The sequence below is a fragment of the Typopeltis vanoorti genome, chromosome 16 (genome assembly GCF_054136105.1).
Source record: "Typopeltis vanoorti isolate ZY-2024b chromosome 16, IOZ_Tvanoo_1.0, whole genome shotgun sequence".
Classification (NCBI taxonomy): Eukaryota; Metazoa; Arthropoda; class Arachnida; order Uropygi; family Thelyphonidae; genus Typopeltis; species Typopeltis vanoorti.
Window position 1 is genome coordinate 75,756,224 of NC_143564.1, and position 22,510 is coordinate 75,778,733.

At 35.0% G+C, this 22,510-nt stretch overlaps 1 protein-coding gene across 3 annotated transcripts in view; it reads left to right on the forward strand.

The window, feature by feature from the left end:
* The window catches only part of Ih (hyperpolarization activated cyclic nucleotide gated potassium channel Ih), a 485,037-nt gene that overhangs the window by 424,644 nt on the left and 37,883 nt on the right, over window positions 1-22,510 (forward strand). For all 3 annotated transcript variants that reach the window (XM_090406366.1, XM_090406365.1, XM_090406367.1), the window contains one exon: window positions 20,485-20,634. In XM_090406366.1, the coding sequence (XP_090262492.1) occupies window positions 20,485-20,634 (150 nt within the window). The remainder of the gene's footprint in view (window positions 1-20,484; window positions 20,635-22,510) is intronic.

The following is a 22,510-nucleotide window of genomic DNA, read 5'->3' on the forward strand; positions in this document are numbered from 1 at the left end:
CCTTTTTCTGGTCCCTTTCAACTAAAGGTGAGTTAGCTGGTCTCATAAGGAGGTAGGAGTGTTTTTTTAACCCGAAACTTGGGTTTTTCGTACCCCAGCACAGGCAAACCTGCCCCATGAACACATGTATCTACAGAAATAGGACACACCGGGAGGCATAGGGCCAACCATCTTATCCTCGAGATGGTCGCGGTTGTGAAGTCCACGACTAAGAACTTTGATGGTTCGTGAAAGCTTAAGAAGAAAAATGGGAATAAAGATGAAGGGATGGACATGATCGAGACATATAAGTTGGTATGGGATAATTATCGATGAATGTTCATGAGATTTTCATAAAATGGCAGGAGACGGGGGTCAATGAAACTGGATAAGGAGGGCGTAAGCAAGAGGGTGAGGAATAGATTTTTTGTATGGAGAGTAGTAGGTGATTGAAATGTATTGATTGAATCAATATATCTGAATAATACTTGTAATCATCCAAATATTTTTCAGATTCGTTAATATGGGACAATTATATAATATTATCAGCTTTTCAATTTCTTTGGAGAGGCATTATTTATAGATACGCAATTCTGATTTATTTAATGTTTATTTATTTTTTACATATTTAATTCGAATTAGAAATTAAAACTGTCTCGCTCCTGTCAAATATAGATTACAATAGTGCTGTTATAGGAAGAATCTCCACCTATTTCATATACCTTACGTCATTAATACATGACGTCAGATGACGTAAATGGCTTTCCCCACACACTACCACTTGTGCCATGTATGGGAGAAGAGCGTCATTGACGATACCTTTGGCAACCTCAACTCTCGTTCCTCAAACACGAGAGGTTTTCCAGCCTATTGTCGGTGGATGAGTAGGTAAACAATATGTAACGAGAATATCGGTATGCTTTTTCGACGTTGACCTTTGTGAAGTAGACACACGAAGCAACATTCTGACTCAAAAATCGTCTGAATCAATGACGAAAGTTTTAAAGTTTAAAGGTAAACAATGTTTTACTGCTGCTGTAAAACAATATATATTTATTATAATCCGGGGCGGCTTGTTCAAAGGCACTGCTGAACTGCAGCACCTTTCTCGATACATAAATATATTTATTAATTTATTTATATTTGCTTGTAATATTTAATTTTATCATCAACAATCTTATACATCTCTCTCGCTCTTATTTTGTATAAAAAATAATAAAAATCCATCTTGTAGCACTTAGGAGGGCGAAGGCTGCTAGCGGCACTGTGTTTTCCACAGTGTCATATTGCTATGCGCGCAAGCATATGCACGTCATAGTGAGATGCGAGCTATTAGCGTAATTCGGCACTGTCCGTCACGCAGTTCCACTGTTATTTATATGCAGTTTGCGCCAGTAGTAGAGGGTTCGTAGTGCTTATCGTGTTTATTCCGTCTCTTTAAATATTTAGACATTAAAATTAAAGACATAACATTTGTTATAGTGATTTTTAAGTAATTTTGAATTATCAAAAGAAAGATTCCGGTATTGCGACCACATGTTTATTAAGATAAATAAAAATAAACTGCTAATCCACAGAAATCTACGCCTAACAATTTTGAATTATATATACTAAACTTTATAATTTCATCGATAATAAACAATATTATTTCATGTTGAATTTTTTTTAATTTTTACCATAATTTTGATATTTTATCCAAACACGTATACACTGTATACGTGTTTGGATAAAATATACATATACACTTACAGTGTATATGTATATTTCAAAAGTTGCAGCACCCCCCCCCACGATTTCAAGCCACGAGCCGCCACTGATTATAACTGTTTTAATAGTTTAGACTCCATTTTAGACTCTTTTATGCAGAGCTATAGACTTTTAACATTTAGGAGATTACTCGACACAAATGAGCAAAATTTGTGAATGATAAAACTTTTCTGATAACATAAAATGTATACAGTTGGCTTTGAAACTTCATGAATTCATTCGTTTTAGCTCTTGTCGCTCATTTGAATTTGCAATAATTAATCTAAAACTGTTGGAAAGATTCGTCGCTCTCTGTAATATAATTATATCTTTACACTGCATCTAATGAAATAAAAAAAAACCTAGTTGATTTTAAATTGTACCATATATGGATGCGAGCTGTTTAGTGTAATATTTAAATTTGTTTTACGAACAATTATTTTTTTGAATTTTTTTATGGTAGATCCACCTACGAAAGTCATAAGCCTATATTACTTTAATACCAAGATTCAGTGGAAAGACGCTCACTTATCCATATCATTCTACAGTGGGATTTGAATTTATAGTTGGTTTGAGAATGGAGACGTTATCCACTAGACTAACCGTACTGAAAAATTAATAAATCCAGTTATATAGGCATATCGTATATGAAAAGCTTTATGTAACTTCTCTATTCATGTTTTTGTGGTGTTACTCAGCATATGTCTTCAGTGTCTTAAGAATGAGTTCTGTCTCTTGCACGTTAAAATTCACATACTTGCAATTTTGCTAGAACTCCTCCCCCCCCCTCATTTTTATGGTCTGCATAAATCCACAAAGAACGCCTACCTCTTCGATCCCTTGTTAATTGTATTCCTACTTACTGCATAGCTAAGGTCTTATCTCTACTTTTAAGCTCTCAACCCCACTCTTTTCATATATCCAATCTCTATTTAAATAATCGCGTCGCAGAAACTCCTCAGTTACCATCATAATCCTTCCCTTCAGACAGTCAAATTCTGTAACTTTGTCTGTCAAAATAAAGTTTGCAAACAAACCGAAGCAACAATGAGAACTTTTCTTTCGCCTACTCTGGTCAATTTGTACCTTGGGCATCTAGGACTCCCTATTCTCTTTCATTAAATCCCAAACATCGTTTTGAGTATGCTATGTGGACGATGGTTTCGTCATTTGGCCCCATCTTGAAAATACTCCACCCTCATTTTTAACTGAAATCAAAAGCTCATCCCAGCATGAAATTCATCATATAGGTAGCAAAGGACAGAAAACTAGCCTTCGTGGACATCTTGCTCACCCACTTTCTCCTCCTGGTGTGTAGACCATCTTTATTAATTGCAAAGCGATCTTCACTTGCCACTTTATACAGCAAGATTAGTCAAATCATCCGTCTAAAAATAGGCATAATCAAAACCTGGATAAATCTATTACCTTGCTGATTCAAAACTTGAACAATAACATCCAGTGTGTTATGTAACAGAACGACTTTTCCCTACGCAAAATACAGCACATTTTGGATTCCTAAAAGCTTGCTCTTAGAAGAGTAATTATCTTCGAACCAACCTCGAAGATTGTTAGCAATACAAGCTAGTACGTTACGTTTTTTTTTCCCTATCAGCAAGCTCTCTGTGGGGAACGATAGACCTTACACATGTTCTCCGTACAGAAAGGTCTGTCTTTATGCCATAACGTGACTTCGACTGCATCCACTGTCATGACACTACACAGCTTCCTCCAGGCACAATCTGTTAGTGTGGATGCAGTGGCGTAGCTAAGGGGGGACGGGGGGGGGGATCCACTCCGAACGGCATTTTTCACGTGAGACACAATTTTATTTTTTGACGATTCCTTTATTTATGTTAACTTAATAATTTTTATTACTTAATAATTAGTTTTTAACAACTATACTTACAACTAAAATAAACATAGCTTTTTAATTTATTTCCTTTTACGTCGTTTTGACTTTTTGTAGTATTTCTGGTGTGTATTGAGAGTGGCAGCGCACTCAGGAACCTCCCCGGGCGACAAAAGCTCCAGCTACGCCACTGTGTGGATGGTAATGAGATTATGAGCCAGTTGATCAGAAAGCAGTCTAAACGCACTACCATTAGGTTTGGTTCGGTGCGCTATCTCTCTGAGGAACTGCTTTATGGAGTGCTCTCTCTCGAAGATGGGGATGTCTTGGATCTTCACACTATGTTTGGCATGCTCTTGAAGAGTATCACTCGTACCGCATGTTATAAGACTGGAGAGACAGAAACCGGAATCCCTGATCTGGGTGACCAAGAATATGCAGCGGTCACTTCAGACCCACAGTATACAAGGTGATTGTGTTCCACGACAATCAATGCCATTTGTCACCCAGTCTAGTTCTCATTTCCTCAGACTAGGAGAATATCTTTTTACAGTAAAAATGTTTACTGATATCCATAAAGATGAAATTTTAATGAGTTAATTTTGAACTACTAATCACATGGAAAGCATCTATTCAGTGAAATCCATCATCTCGTATCCAACTCAACCAACCCAGCCAACTGTTCTGTTGAACCGGATTTGAACATTTTAGGAATGGTCGAAGAAACTAGATCGATGAGGCCAGTGTATTATTTTATCTACTAATTGTGTTCTTGAGGCCTACTAATTCTTCTGATACCTGTTGGGAGATGGAAAATAGGGTATTCTGAGAGATGTATGAAAAGTTCTTATAGAAGGTTCTTCACCTGCTAGACGGAATGCAAACCATCTCTTCATCCAAAACCATCTTCGACATGGATTGAATAGTTAATCACTTACTCCGTGCATCAACACGAAAAGTTGTATATTTTTGGCGATAAGTGGCTCAACTAACTCTTCGATATATATGGATATTATCTAACTGTTCTCTCCCTTTTTCAAAGCTGGATAAAAGGAAAAGTTAAATTGTCTATAGAACAGATACCTTTTCAAACTATAAAACACCTAATACACCAGTAAAGATTTCGAAATAAAATGGCAGAAGTTGTTTACCGTATCCTCTACGCCAAGTTTTCAAAATCACTTAAGTTCTGAACACGAATTTCGGTTACGACTAATACTGGAGACTGGTTGTCCATCCATTTTCAGACGTTTGGGCAAAGTGTTTTGCCTAACCCCTTTGGGAATGAAAGGAGTCAAAAGTTTATTTATTTGTATTCAACTTACACTTTTGTGACAAGTAAATCATCATTATTGTTAGGTTTATTTTTAATGAACGAAGCAATAGCAATAGAATACTTATCTTGCTTCTTTCAGCTCTAAAGGTTTGACGAAATTTAGTGTTAGCAATGCTTATTAAAATTTGCTTGCAAAGACGTTTAATTGTTACACAACCTCGGTTACACAACCTCGTTGCAAGACGAACTGTCTTTTTACATGTTCATGTTTGTATAAGATCCTACTTAATTATGGAACATATGTAAATATAGAAAAAATGTTCATTATCAAATAACATTTGTCGCACTTTGACTATAACTGCTGCTTTGTGGAAGGCAAGCTTGGTGAAGAACAAGATGGATTCTAGAGGCTGTCAGGATCAGATTTTCACTTTACAACAGATGGTTGAATATCAAGCAATGCTTAGTCTTTATTTGAGTTGTAAGTCAGCAGTTAGAATTGAAGGAAGTACAGGAAGATGGTTCAATGTTAAATCTGGTGTGAGACAAGGATGTACATTATCCCCTCTGTTATTCATTATTTATATGGATCACATTATGAAGGAAAGTGGTATTAAACATGATATCAAAATTGGAGATGTTAATGTCAGTTCTTTACTTTATGCGGATGATGTTATACTTCTAAATAAATCCACTACAAGTCTGCAAGATTCTCTGACTAAATTGAATAGCTGTTGTAATAGATATGGTATGAAGGTCAGCAATAAAAAGACAAAGACAATGAAAATAGCAGAATCATTGAAAATGTCGACTGTGTTGTGAATGGAGAACCTGTGGAACAAGTAAAACATTTCAACTACTTAGGCACGATTTTTACTGAAGATGGTAAATTAAATATGGAAATAGGCAACAGAATCAGCAAAGCTGGTATGGCAGGAAGTCAATTGAATAAATTCATATGGAATAAGAGAGAAATTAGTCGGAACACTAAATTAGCTGTATACAAGACAGTGTTCAAACCAGTTTTAACTTATGGATCTGAGAGTTGGGTCAGAAGTAAAACACTTGACCAAAGACTAGAGACCGTAGATATGAGAGTCCATAAAGATTATAGGCGTGAACAGATGGCATCAATGGCAATATCATATTAAAAACGAGGATATTAGGAAAGAACTTGACATTGTCAGCATCCAGGAATGCGTTAGCAGAGCTAATCTCAGGTGGTATGGTCACTTAAACAGAATGGACGAGGAAAGATTAGCAAAGCAAGTGTTCTCTGCCAGGTTGGCAGGAAAAAGACCCAGAGGAAGATATAGATGGATTGATACGGTACAAAGTGCCTTAGACGATAGAAATATAAGATCTGATAATGTTCGAGTCTTAACAAGTAACAGACTGATTTGAGAGAGAGAAATTGTAGACAGGAAGTTAGTAATGATGTAAATTTTTCATGTAGTACTATCATATCCTGTACACCCCTAGGGTACATGGTAGGAATTTGATGATGATGATAATGATTGAATCGGATGGACTATATTCACCATCTCCTTTGTTTACCAGTTTTATTCATGTTTCATTTTCGGTTATTGAATATATATATTTAACTTCACATAATTTAACTCAACTCTCCCTCTCTCATTGTACGTGTTTTTCGGTTTCAATCAAGTTTGACTCGGAATATCTTGTCATCCCTACCTTCTAAAAATACCCAACTAGGTATGTCTTTTCAATTACTCTTAATATAAATTAAATTTTATATTCGATCTAATTTAGCTTTTCGTTAGTTGCGGGGAACTCGTTCACTCAATAATCTTTGCTGTTTTTGAATATAGTTTAAGTTAGGAGCGACATGAAATAAAGTTAAAGGAGATATCTACATATTATATCATCTTTTTAAAACTTAAATATAATTAAAATAACTTTTTGCATTGATTTGTTAAATAGCGTTAGCTATTGACAATATTTTGTCGTTCTCAGCAAGTTCATATTCGTGTGTTATTTCACTTTTCTTTCCAAATTTTTTGTTTCTTTTATTTTTCTTTCCAAAATCGGCAGTGAGTAAAGTTTGTTAATCCTTACAAAAATGTGTAGATCACTCCTGTAAAGAACGATAGTACTCAATTATAAAATAAAATTGTGATCTTGTCATTATATTACGAAATGTGAAAATTATATTTCAAAATTTTAGATTCTTTCCTTAAAAAAATAACTCTTGATGGCTCAAATACTTCTAATTGTTTTATTTGGATGTCATTTCTGTTGTTTCCATTCTTTTGAAAAGAAAACTGCCATTTTAAAATTTTTGTAAGTGGTTTCCAACATTTGCAGTCGTTAAATAGAAGCATTGCCGAGTAAAAACGCTTAGCAAAAATAGTCATAATTTTTCTTCTGCACATCTCTTGACGTTGTCATTGAGATCTTTTAGTATTTTTTGAGATTAACAGCTTAATTTTTTATTCTAACCTAATTGCGTGTTTCCTCTACCGATGACGGAGAATGTGTCTCTTTTTAATGTATTGCTTATAACTAATGTCGTAATTTAGTTTATGGTAGAAATATTCGCTATCAAAAATGTTGGTTTCCACAAATATTTTAATACCTAAAACTAAATTCTAGTCTGTTTTGGAGAAGGGGGGAGGGGAACCCTAACATTTTATTAGAGAAGAATCAGTAATGCTTTTGTGGGGACTAGAATGATGCTTTTAAGTTAAAATAAATAAGATAAAACTAGCACAAATTGCAGTGACGTGAAGAGTGGGAGAGATAATGGAAGCACTTTCACTATATCAGCTCTGATGCTACGATCGCCATAGTTTGAATAGAAAGTACGGTAATTAGTTACGATAGGATGGGAAAATGTGAACTTGGAGCAATGCCGGAATTCTCTCTCCTGTAATATTTCTTGTGATACTCCAGCGCTTAAAACTAAGGAGTCTGTATCTCGTATTACTCTTATCTTTGACATCCTGTCACAGATTTGAGATATGTGCATTATTTTATCATTTTTTTTTGTTGTATCTTCTTCATCGCGAAAGATAACAGGCTGTTGTGTTTCCTCACTTAATAGAAGGGCATTTTTCTTACTGTCACTGCTAATGTGTTTATACATATTTAAATTATTCATACGTATGAGGATGAAAATAGGCAATAGTGAAAACATTTTTCATTCCTATATCGACTAGTGAATTTTATAGTGTGTGTGTATATATATATACACACACACACACATACACTAGTTTTACTTCTTTAAATGAAATAAATATATGATTAAAATGCATTATCGAATGTCGTATTTAAAAATATCCTCAGAACCAATTAGTTGCGTTATGATCAAATATCATCTCGATAATCGAATTTATATTCTGCTAGAAAATTTACCTGATGATGTTGCTTGGGCTCTTGACACAATTATTTTTTAACCAACACACTTGTTAAATTTCACCGGTTTTAAAATTATTTTTATCATTTCTTTCTGAGAGACATTTGTGTACTGTTCGTTAACATAACGAACAGTATGATAAGGATCATAACTTAGATTCATTTATTCATTTCGTATGGTGAATTCAACGGCCGTGAGCCTCTTTTACGAGGAGGTACTGCAACGCCTCAATCCCCCCTATTTTTTATCCAGGCTCGGGACTGGCATAGCTGACAATTCAGACCTATGGCTGGAGGGATTGTCTTAAGTATTCTTGACTGGACTGTTTCGGTGTGTGTTCATGGGGCCGGTTTGTCTGTTTGCGGGATGAAAAACCGCAGCTAAACTGGGGGAAAAACCCTGCTGTTCACGCCCAAGACCGGCTAAGTTGGCTATGGCTGAGGAAGATCCTTAAGCTCCTCACGTCGTCGACAGGAATCGAACCTAGAACACTCCTTCCCCAGGCATATGGTTGCGAAGCGCAAAGCCACTAGGCTAACCGCGCGGACCATAACGTAGATGAAATTAGGCTTGACTGCTAAGCAAAATCATATTTTAACCGTTTGCTTCTCATCACTAATTTATTTGAAATTATTGTTCTAAAAACACTTTCTTTCCTATTTTACTAAATTTAATTTTTTTTCTCTTTATATATTTTAATATATGTGATTATTTAACTTTCATGGTGAAGATTCCATTTTCATTCACGTTTGGTTTACTTTTGAGTAATTCATCTCTGGAAAAAAAAAAATAACACTCGTTAAGTAGTTTATTTTATATCATTGAAAAAGATGATAATTAGAGTGAACATTTGTGAGTCTTTGAGAGAGAAAGACCATCTTTCTCTCTCAAAATTTGCGTATTGTATATTATATCACTTACGTTATATAACAAAGTCTGATGAATTTATCTTAATAAATTAATAAATATCATTAAGAAATGTATCTTAATTTAACTGTTACTATAATATAGGTTTATGTATCCTCTAGATTACGTGGTACAGTTGACGACATTAATTGTAATCCTAAAATCACATTTCTTCAACGTTTCTAGTTTTGAACTCCTTCCACTGGGTAGAGTTCTGTTCCACAGAATTGCCCCACTATAGACTGCATCACATTATCCTGAAATGCTTTATATACATCACTGTGGATTGTTCCGGATATTACAATCCAGAATAATCTGGCATAAACGGCTCTAGACCATTGCACCACCAAGGCCAAACTTCACAGTCTGGATAATGCATTCACTCGAACGTAAGGAGTTCTCCAGGCAACCGCCATGCCAATATTCAGCTCCAATTTGTTGGTTAGTGATTTGAAATAACGCCTAAGCAAATGAAGATGTAATGAAGGAGTTTTTTATGTCTTTAAATGTGCATGTTTTACTGGCATTTGGCTTGTTTGCGATGAAAAGCCGCTGCCATCTATTGGTTTTACTGTTTAAACTGAAACTCTGTAGACTATTTGAATTTCTGCTTTATCTCTGTACATTCCGTGTATGCATTGTTATTGTTTGGCCCATTCATGTTAGCTTTAGATCTTCCTGTGCGTTTCTGTCGAGGTGGCATCCCTTTGATATATATCAGTTGATGATGCTGCGTGCATTTCATTGGATAATGTAGTCTTTTATCAACGTTACGAACAGATATGACATCATATGATAGGACCACCTTCGAAAGTTTTCTCTGAGCCATTGTAGGAGAAATTCCTGGGAAATGTCCGTTTGACTTATATAGATTATGTATGACCATATGCATATTGTACAGATTATTCGAAAATGGTTGTCCCAGTACTTGTTTCAACATAGCATGTATACCTAGCTGACTATTCATCACACTATCCAGTCAACTAAAAATAAAAATTCATTTGCGGAATTTGTTTAATATCATAATTTGTTTAATATCGCAGCTAGAACTTCAATCAGGCACACCATCCATATGGTCTGACGAGATAGTCGTCAGACGTTCAAATAATTGAGCCACTAAATTCCATTGGAAGAAAAAAAATTTAACGAAAATCTAAAATTTGAAAATTTAAACAAAACAAAGATGTTCATTCTTTTAGCCGTTGTGCAAGTACTGTAAGGGCGTGTTCATTTCAACCTATGCAATCGCGACACAGATTCCATGGTTAGCCTATAAGCCAACTGCAACTATTTTAAAGTCATCGCTGACTGCAAAAGGAATTTAATTAATATTCATGAAGATAAGATTCAATTATTCTCTTGCATAAAATAATAGAGTTAGATCCCATTGGGAGTATTCAAGTTAGGTTGCTTATACTAATTCAAACTTTAGGAAGGGAAAAGAAGAATAAGAGGACCCTTGAAGTATTTAGATATTATTAATTTAGTATAATTGACTGAAATATAAACAGCCAATAGGCTTCATTTCGGCGATATAAACATTATTTAAATTAAGGGGATATCAAATCCCACATTGTTTTAAAACCGAATAAGAAACTCAAAGATTGGAATCAGAGAGTTTCATGCCGAATATAGTAAACTATAAAAGTATCGGCGGTCACTAGCGTGAGCTAATGCAAGTAGTCCCAGTACGTAGTACAATCTCGGGCAACTCGCAGCAAAGGTGGTAAAGTTCTGCTCTCCATTCTTGGTATTTTCCATAATGTAAAAACACATTTCCTAGGAAATGTATGCTGTTATTACATTATGGTGGGAGGTCACTACCCAGACCGGTTTCAGCCTTTATTGAGGCTTCATCAGTGAGTAACTAGACCAAATTAATACCAAAGGGTATAGCGAAAAGAACTTATACTCTGCTATACAACTATACTCTGCTCACGCTTTTTGACAACTCGTATAGCAGAGTATATAAGTTCTTTTCGCCATACCCTTTGGTATTAATTTGGTCTAGTTACTCACTGATGAAGCCTCAATAAAGGCTGAAACCGGTCTGGGTAGTGACCTCCCACCATAATGTAATAACAGCATACATTTCCTAGGAAATGTGTTTTTACATTATGGAAAATACCAAGAATAGCGATCAGAACTTTACCACCTTTGCTGCGAGTAGCCCGAGATTGTACTATGTACTAGGACTAGTTACATTAGCTCACGCTAGTAATCGCCGATACTTTTATAGTTTACTATATTCGGCATGAAACTCTCTGATTCCCGGTTTTAAAACAATGTGGGATTTAATATCCCCTTAATTTAAATAATTAGTATAATTGATATTTCTTTTGGTTTATACTTAATTGTAATAATTATTGTGAATCGGTGTATGAGACCAGCAAGGTATTTGAGCTCGGGGATTTCATTCCGACATCGATGTTATATAACTTTGCTTCCAACTGGATTTAAAATCAATACTATTTCGTGATTATTTTCTTGCTGTCATCGTTATAAACTCTTCCAGTTATAGATCTCTACTTGATATAAATAATGGCATTCATTAAGCGGTAGTATTTATTTAAAAATATGTTGAGATAAACTGTAGATGAAAGTCTACAATTTGTTGAATATTTCAGTCTAACTTTAGATTTGCTGGAATTGTTGGAACTTTTCTACAGAATATAAAATGAGCTGTTTATAAAGAGTGTGTTTATAAATATTGATAAAGCGTGCTTGATAACAGAATTCTCATGGTATTAGAATGTCAGCCAATGTCATCACTGTCGGATAGTTTTGTTTTCTGGGAAGTAGCGATAAGTCATTTCTTGGAATAACACTAAAGGTAGTAAAATACCTGTCATTCACCGACATTAATTTTTAAGGAATCTACTCAACATTATGAAACCAAAGCTTCATTGTCACACCTGCACTTTGGACGAAGAGCGAATACACGATAAATCGACGAATAGCCAAAGGACATGAATTTTGCATGCTTAGGGAAATCGAGGACATCGCAGAATAGTCGACGGTTAAAGTCGATAAATGGACATACCGGGGAATTTAAAAACATGATAGGAACTAGTTTCTTACTCTCTTCAAAAAAAGTGATAACTCTTGCGATTACTTGGCAGAGCTGTTTGCCTGCGTTACCTCTCAGAATCCTTTTTACACCAGGATTAATAAATTAGATGAGACAGTCACAACTACACGAACACATTCATACATATAGTATTATTACGTAACACCTCCAGGGAGTTCAAAGACTCATAGAGGGAGGACACCTACTCTACAACTCTCTGCTCTCTGTCTCCACCACTCAGTCCACCAACTACAACGACCATCATCATCTACACCAGGGGGTCTTCAACCTTTCAAACAGGGTGAGCCGCATTAAAAATTTCAACGAAACTCACGGGCACTAAGCTACACTGCGGTATTTAGAATTGTAAGATGCTTTCCAAATTCACAAGGAACGCTGTGCATTTGATACTTTACATAAGATCGTATAAAAATAAACAAACTCAGCTTTAAGAGCGTAGGTAAGGGTCGGGTTCATGATAAGTAAATATAATGAATACTTGAAAAAAGATAATTTAATGAAGAAAACATTCAAAACATTGGCTTATCGTCTATCGGCACAAAAAAGTACAAATTGGTCCACTTTTTATTAAAAACCCGACAAGAATCACTTGATTTACGCTTTTTACTCGTAGACGCCATAGTGATGGAAGGTGAATCCAAAACATGATCTAAAATGGCCGTGTAACGGTTATTATCCACTGAATATGTCTCACATTAATGAAAAAAGTCTGGCAGTATAAAACCACAATAGTCTATGGCTGACACGACGAACCTGCGTGCGTTTATACCTTCGAGATATATCTGGAAGGCACTAGACAGCGCACTCGAACGAACTACTGCTTCAGCCATCTACCTGCGATATGAGTAGTAGTACTTAAGTACCACTTGGCGCTGGTAGATGGCTGAAGAAGCATGTCGATTTAATATTTATTTTTATAGGATTTTATGTAAAGTACCAAATGCACAGCGTTCCTTGTGAATCTGGAAAGCATCTTACAATTCTAAATACCGTAGTATAGTTTAGTGGCCAGCGGGCTTCACTGAAATTATTTTTGATTTAATCGCGCTTTAATGTTAAGTAGTTATTTTTTTTAAATGGCCGGCGGGTGACCCGCGCCCATGCGTTGAAGACCCCTGGTCTACACCAACGCCTTCTACCACCCATCATCACCACTAGTATTTTCACAGACGATCGCAAATCCATGCTTACGACGAGATTCGAACTCGTAGCCTTTTGGCTGAAGAGCGGATACGCTGATCACTCAGGCCGGCAATTAATGCGAAACATATTTATAACTAACTCTATTAAATATATAATAACTCAATAAATATGTTCTGGTATTCTGCTTACATACCAGAACACTTTGTATTCTGAATATATGTTATAAGGTGCTCCTTTTCTACTTGTCAGGTCTTATGACTGAAATAGTTGGCTACCGTCCTTCTGTCTACATTACTTTCTTATTTTCTATTAACCTTTCCTAACATGCGTAACCAGTTTCCTTATCTTAATACTAGAACAGAGTTCCAGTTGACACTATATTTAATCGGTAATTAAGAGAGGTGATCTCTATATTATTCATCTTCAGAAATTCGTAAAAGCTGAGAGGAGACCAAGTCGAACTGTCCTTACAGAAAGTTCTCCTACAGAAATGCGATTCACAATCGTCAAAGATTTCACTCTGATTAAACCTCTTAAATATATTCCTCACTAAAACTCGTAGCCTGCCTAATGATCAGAAATCTGTCAAACTTTTATTTACTTGCTCCACTGTCGCTGGACCAATTCCCTTCCCTTAATGTATCATCTCTTATCTAGGAGATTGGCTAACTTATTGTGACTCATGGTTGACTACGGGCGTAACGACATGTGGTGAGGACCCTATCTCTTCCCCATATTGTCGTAAGTATTCATGACTATAAATCCGCATGTGTTCACGAGCCCGGTTTGCCTGTTCTGTGGGACGAAAAACCGGGGTTTCTGGGTGAAAAACTCCCCTACCTTCGTACGAGACCGACTAACTCACCTTTAGTCGAGACTAGATGATAAATGCTCACGTCATGGACTAGAATCGAACCCACGTCTTTCCGACCAAAGAGCTTCGTTTATACCGACTGAACTATGGAGGCTCGGACCAATTCCATAGTCTCGATTTTTGCATTACCCTATTTTGCAAATGATGCTACTGTTCTAAATTTCTCCTCCTCGTTGTCTGTCCCTTGTTTAAATTGTATTTGCTGTTCTAAGTGTATTGCACCTTTTTTATTTGCATTGAAGAATGTTGACTTTAAATTTACGTGTCTCAATTTATCCAAAATGATATTTACCAAATAAGCTTCTTGACAAGCCTCTTCATTGTGCTCTTACATATCCAATCCACGGCATATTGTGCTAATCCACCTTAGAGCTACTACAACCACAAGTCACAAACTTTACAATATGCCAAGCGCAGAATATTTATTAATTTCATATAATAGCCATATATTTAACATTAAGAATTATAGGCCTACAAGAGAGTCCAATGTCAACAACTGAGTGTGGGCGATTCAAGTGATAGGAATTATGCATAAGTCCTTAATATGCCTACTTCCAGGGCATTATCTGTTTTATTAAAGAACATTAGAGAACAATAGAGAATTTTATTAGAGAACATGGCAAGACGCGGCAGAAGGCATTATGAGGAAACCACTTGTAGAGGAAAACGTTCAACAGAAAACGTAGGCAATTCAATTCATTTTGGGTCATTTGTAAATGCACAAGTCAAGGAGTACCTCTTGGTTTTAAATTCGTTTCATTTGAAGAATATTGGCTATCAAGAACTTCATTGTAACGATAGACGTGAAATATGTTGTTTATACTATCAAGAATACGCGCAGATAATTTGTTCCCTTTTTTGTAATAAACAAAACCTGTACAAGCGGTTAAACCTAAACCTGTTTGCGTGTTTCTTTAAAAGCTGTAGTTGTAGTTCTTGAAGAAGAAAAAAAAAACAGTAACGAGGACGGTTGTTCAATGAACGGAGTGGATTGAATGAAAGAGAAGAATGCAAAATTGGTTGGGTAAGCTTGAAGGTTAACTGCAAATGGATGTTGACTAGGACTCGTGTTTTTACGCGATTAAAGCAGAATGAAAAAATGATGGTAGACAGGTGGAGGATCGACCGCCAAAATGTGGAAGAGGAAATGAATTCTATGAAAAAGAATGGTCACCATGAAATGGATTTCTCTTCGGGATCCATCTGACCACTTCCACATGGGAGCGCAGCATTCTTCTCAATGACGTCATAATTAGGAACTGTACAAGTATCATGAAGTAGTGTTATGAACGGAGGAAGATACCCAAGTTTTGAAGACAATGAGGTGATGTGTTTGTTGCAGGAAAGATTAGAGGTATAATTCAGAAGAGAAATGAGATCCAGACTGAAGCTTTGAGCAACGATCAGAGGCAAAGAGAGTGAACTGAGATAGTTCTCTGGAGAAATTAAAACTGGTACTGATTTTCTTTTAGTTTACTCAGTACCACTCAGGGAAGCCTTTTATCTTTCCAAGTACCAAATCAGCACTAAAAGTGCTAGTAATCCTAAGAGCCAATCGCAGTTCCTCAAGTTCAACATGTTAAATCCATGGTGAACAGGTTTCAGAAGTTGTTGAAAAAAAAAAAAAAAACTGAAACCCACGGGTAAAGTATATAGTTAATAAATTTTAAACCTTCAAACGCAATCTTTCATAATAGACTTGAAATGTTATGGTGAATTATATAGATTGTAAATGTCGAGATAAATTTAGATAAATTTTAACCTTGACATAGCAGTTTTCTGATTAGAACATCCCACGATATTGAGAGTCACTCAGTATTATTAACACCCTTTTAAGGCTTTACTGAACAGAAAGATACAAAGTCAGCTAAAAGACACCTTTTTTTTTTGTTTATCTATTTATCTTTGTGTTGTTATCGGTTTGTTTCCTAGTAATATTCGCCATTATAATCTGAACAAAATTAAATCACGAATTCCTATCCCTTATAACAAAAACAGTAATTGAAATTTATCAAGGGGCTTAAAAACGCAAATACTTCCTCTTTATTTCATAATACGCTTCTCGACAGTGATCTGTTCAAAACAATTTTATGTACTCAAGGAATAAAGTTAGCATTTCATGCATATTACAATACGTTTAAGTAAGAGAATGGGAATTTTCATTTCACTGTGAGATAAAAATTCTGCAAAAAAAATTCAATAATCTGTTAACGCGATAACATTGTTACTGCGTTACCAAAATATTGAAAGAGTCATAATTCTTTTTTTTACAATAACAAATATTAATCCTGTTTTTTATTAACAAACAGATAAAATAATCAACTAAAATCGCTGGCTGGCTGGCTCTTGTTTATTAAATTAAAATATAAAAATTAAGGTTAGTTTATAAAAAGAAACTGTCCAGTTTGTTTTATAAGTTTTTGCGAAAATAATTGCAGAAATGCATTTTTCTTAACGGTATTTATAGTTTATAGGGATGTCGTTTATGACTTCAGAACACAAAGAATTTGAAATAGCAACTGAAATCAGAAATGATAAGGTAACATGAAGACTGAAGATAAAAATATTCTAGATGTCTGGGGTAATTATTTTGAATTACTTGCTAAATGAAACGAGAATTAACAAAACAGTGGAAGAAAATATTCAAGAGGAATACAGTCAAGAAGTATATATACACTGCTTGGAAAGAAGTTATCGGACACTCCCCATTGGCAAGGTGTATCGTGCCATGTAACGAGTGGCGTCTTTGTAGCCGGTATAAATTTGAGCAATATGATGCTCCCAAGCCAGTGCAACTGTGTCCTGGTGAAATAACTGCGAGAAAGGAGCTGACGGAGTTTGAAAGAGGCGTTATGATAGGATGTCATGTTGCAGTCCTATCTGTTCGGCAAACTATTGCTAAATTAGTCAACAGTCAATGATACCAAACTGAAATGAAGCGCAAGAAGTCAAGTGTTACCCGCAGTGGATGACCCATTACACTCACCAAAAATGACTGCAGGGTGCTACGAAGGATAATCTATAAAAATCGCCATTTATCAGTCGACACGTTGCATGCGGAGTTCCGGACATCAGCTGGAACACGAATCTGCACAAAACAATTAGAAATAACGTTCACAAATTGGTTTCCATGGTATGACCTCAATATACAAACTCCACATTACCCGGACCAACATCCATCCAGCATCATCTTGAAATGAACAAAGAGCGTGGGACGTGGAAGCTTGGAAAGCTGTGTTATGGAACGATGAATCACGCTATACCCTCTATCCAGCAGATGAACGGGTGTGGATGTGGTGGATATCCGGTGAACGTCTCTTACCAGAGTGCAAAACCCCAACTATGAAATTTAGAGGCAGTGGTTTAATAGCATGGTACTGTTTTTCCTGGTTTGGTCTCGGACGTCTGTAGTACCACGAACATTGAACTCTGAGAGGCATCTGAACATTATTTCATAATGGAACATAATGTTTATTCCTCCCATTATATTATTGTAACTGCGTGGTTTGTGGGATCAACTAGAGCTTCGGGTAAAGTCAATGGACGTCCGCTCGACAACAATTCTGGACCTCATTACATGCCTACAGGAAGAATGGTCCAAATTTCCCATTGATTGTTATCGTACCATTGGAAAGTATGCCCCGTAGGATTGTTGCAGTCATCGCGGCGAAAGGAGGTCCTACATCTTATTAAGGTAGACACCATGGCTGTTTGTTCCTCCTATTTTGGTGTCTGTTGACTTCTTCCCAAGCAGCGCATAGGAATACTTGAGGTAGAAAACGTTTGCGAACAAGTAGATGATATCTGACCAGAAATGTTCAAATTTGGAGAAATGAACGTTGTACATTAGCTGCACTGCATAATCCAGAAGTGATGGGCAGGTTGAAATCCAGATGATTGGAGTAGAGCTCGAATAGCACCCATTTATTAAAAAAAGGAAATAAAAAACTGAATGTAAGATTTATTTAGTGTTTCAGATAAGATTTATGCAAGTATATTTGAGAATATGGTAAGGAAATTTGTGAAATATCTTGAAACTTGGAGAAAAAGAAGCTGGGACAGGCTAAATAGTGTTTGTCAGGATCAGAGTTTACTTTGAGGGTTGATAATTTATGAGAATATCACAAAAATATTTAGTTTCGTCGATCTGGAAAAAGACATCTGACAAGATACCAAGACAAAAGCTGTTCAAAACGCTCGAGTTATATGGTGCAAACTGACATTATACAGAGCAGTGCATAGTCTATATTGAGTAATAAGTCAGCAATTAGAATAAAACCGGTACAGGAAGATAAATGTAAAATCATATCTGAGACAAGGATGCATAATATTTTCATTGTTCTTTATCATTTATATGAATTATATTATGAAAGGAGGTGGAATTAAATCGGATAAATAAATTGGGGATATTCAACCGGACTATTGACAACTGTTGTTACGCTCTTTAATAAATCTTGTGAAATTCTGTAAGATTCCATCGCTAAATTGAATAACTGCCATAACAAAATGTTATTGCTGTATGAAAATCAGCAATAAAAACACAGACTTTGAAAATAGGCAGAAACATTGTAAACATCAACTACATCCTGAATAGAAAACCTATAGAATAACATCTGTTTAGGCACAGTTTATTGAGGATGGCAAACTAGATATGGGAAAAGCATTAACAAAAGCTGGTATGGTAGGGAGTCATCTGAATAAATTTATATGGACTAAGAGAGAAATTAGCCAGAACACTAAAGTAGCAGTTATAAAAAAAAAAAAAGTTTAAAACAATTCTAACTTGGATCGAGAGCCGAGTTAGAAATAAAACTCTTGATCAAAGACTGGAGACCAGAGATATGAATTAATGAAAAAATTAGGACATAGAATAGATGATACAAATGGCAGAATGATACTAAAAATGAAGATATTAAGAAGAAACTCGACTTATCAAATGTGTATGCACAACTAATCTCAGGTGATTGGTCGCTCAAAGAAAATGGGTGAGGAAAGGCTAGCAAAACAAGTGTTTGATGCCAGGATTACAATAAACAAATCCAGATATAAGATCTAACAGTATTGAAATCCTGACAGATAACAGACTAATTTGGAGACAAATTCGATTGAGTTATTACTACTTGAAAATTTTCTATTATTGCTATCCGATTATTAAGTAAACACCTTAACGTACATAACAGGAATTTGATGATAATGATATATATAAAGTTGATTATCACAAACTTTATTTTAATTAAAATTGTGCAGTATTGTAATCTGTCTATCATCGGGTAGAATTTATTCAAATTAATTAAAAAGCATAATTGATTTTTTTAGATGGAAATATGTGAATTTTTAAGAATTTGGGGTTGTTGTTGTGGCTAGTATTTTTCTTTTACTTGCGTAATTTCTAGGGTTTTCCATTTTGCCAGATCAAAGACAGCAGGTTTGTAGAAACTCTGCCAGTTGAAAAGTTATAAGTATATGGAGTTAATAAATTGTTAATTCATTGTTCTGTATTTAATAAGAACTAAAATCAGAAGCAATTTTAAATTTACAATTTTAAATCAAATCAAAACGTCTTAATGAGTTTCATTCAAAATGAATCTACATATGTTTTCATCTGAAAAAAAATCAATTATGTTTTTTTATTTAATTTGAATAAATTCTATCCGATGGTAGATAGAATACAATTCTGCACGATTTTTTTCATTCAAAAGAAAACACAAGATTTAATAAAGTCGTTAGAGGAAAATATCAAATGAATGTAGCAGAGGATTGTTAGTTACTATTAAAATACGTAATCATTACTATGATTGCAAATTTAATTCTAATTATTTTAGACTTGATTCTGCAAAAAAAAAAAAAAAAACAGATGGTGTGATCTTGACACAACTGGCTTTAAGCGGAAAATTCTGAAATAAAAGATCCCTGATGTATGTGGCATATTTGCAATAATGGAAGTGGACATCATTCATGTAGTAATTATTCTGCACTTCGCACTGACATTTAAATTGCAGCATTTTAGCTCATTTTTCTATTTATTTTCCCTCAGTAGACGACCTTTTTTTGTTAACATATCGTTTTGTGTAGCTTCATCATTTGACTTTGGCAATAGTTCAAGGTCGCAGTGATATATTACAAGTAACTGATGAAAACTTTGTCTGGGAAACAATTTTTAAAGCCTTCGTTCTACTTTGAAAAGGGAAGTAAATTAAAAACGATTAAACACTAATGGTCCTTATTTTTCTTTTTATAGTTCTTCAACATGGCTAGCGTATTCATGAAGATATTCAATCTCATCTGTATGATGCTACTAATTGGGCATTGGAGCGGTTGCCTCCAGTTTTTGGTTCCTATGCTGCAGGGCTTCCCTGCCAACTCCTGGGTAGCCATCAATGAATTACAGGTACATATTATATTGCTATAATATTTTAAAAGGTTAGTATTTTCATTTGAAATTTAAAAAAAAGAAAACAAAATTTTTACTTGTAAAAATATATTGTCTATGTCATATATGAATGACGTTTATACTTTGAAACATTTATTATAAAATAAATAAATAGCATTCGCCGGAGTAAAACACACAACATTAAGAACACCTCTCGATGTTTCTAATATACTCTCAACAGTTCATGTCACCTCGACCTCAGCTACTAAGCGATGGCTTCGTTGAGTTAGCACAGGATTCCGCAGTGGAGTCTTGTTGACTTTTGTGCCGCGTGAACACAGATGTGGTCTCTTTTCTCGAAGCGAGTTGAATGTGGAAACAACACCTGCACATTCTATTTATTTCAGGTATAAGCACTTCACAAAGAACGGTGCCTTGGAAAAAAAGTAAAAGCCCTGAAAAAATTTCAGTAAGGAAACCGACTGCCATTCATTATCAGACATGACAAACGTTTGCTTTATTTAATTTTTTTTTTAAAGTGAAACATTTTATATCTACTTTGTTTTAAATCTCTTGACCAGTTTCTTCCTCTTGCTTTTCTAAGAGGTTGAAAGAATTTATTTCAATAATCGCTTAATTTTCGTTATTATCCATTACCGTTAGGAGGTTTCCAAATTGTTCCATTATTCAACTAAGACATCGTACAGATGTTGGCTTTTCCATGTTAAATTGTGTGATCGTAAAATTACATTATAGTTGTAGCCTTCAGCTAAATAAATACACATTTCATAAAGTTGGGAATAAAAGTGAAATTAGGGACTTATTCCTACTGTATGCACTAACTTTGCCTCATCAACTGTTTCTATTTCAGTTTAATTTTCTCCCTAAAAAAGAAGTAATTCCAACAAGGAATTATTTCTTTTTTCAGGAAATGAATTCTCAAGGTTTGGGTTTTCATTTTAAAATCCTCTTTATCATGCAAACTCGAAGAAGAAAAAGAAATTTTCCTTTTTCGTCTTGTAATAATGTAAGAGGATCTGTTCTTTCAACTCAGATAATTGCTTCAGTTTTATCGCTACAGTTCCTATAAATGATTCTTTTCGATTAGATAAGCTACTGTTCCTTCTCTTTTTTTTTAATAAACTTCTGAGTTCTTGACTGTAGTTTAATTTGTTTCTTTTGAATTAACTTTTTTTATAACTATCAGATAAATTTGAACGATTCCTTTATCTAGCAATATCGAAGTAATAATGATTTTCTGTAATTAACATCCATTAATTCGTATGCCGTACTTCGTTTTCTTCTGCAAGTGGCACTCTAATTTGTGCGTACGACTTACGTATTAATCTTACACGCACTCTCGCGAGGTTAGGAAAATCGTTCATTAGCAGATGTATTCCCAACGCCATCACATAAGGGGGGGGGGGGAATTGTTTCACAGTCTACTAGCTTCGTGCCGGTTAGTTATATACGTGTATACTTACTCGCTGGTGAATTTCATTAAAATTTTGTGGGAAAAAAAAAAATTTTTAAGTTTCTGAGTAAACTTTCAAAATGCATTACCAGATATTGAAGATATCGTATTGCAAAGTTATTCTGAAACTTGAAGCTCTAAGCCTCGTAACAATAATAAAAAGGGAAGTGAAATGTTTTACAATCGCCAAATAAAGAATATTAATATTAGTAAGAAGCTAAATCGTTGTCATTAAGCGCATTTTTTTGGGATCTAATCTGACCATAGATTCCACAAATATAAAACAAGTTACATAAAGGAGAGGTTCGGTCTCCGAGCCGTATGTGGAGTGTCCATTATATATATAATATTATATCATAGGCTGTGCTATAATGTCGTCTTTATTTTTAACGTCTCATCCTATGGAAACATATTTAATAT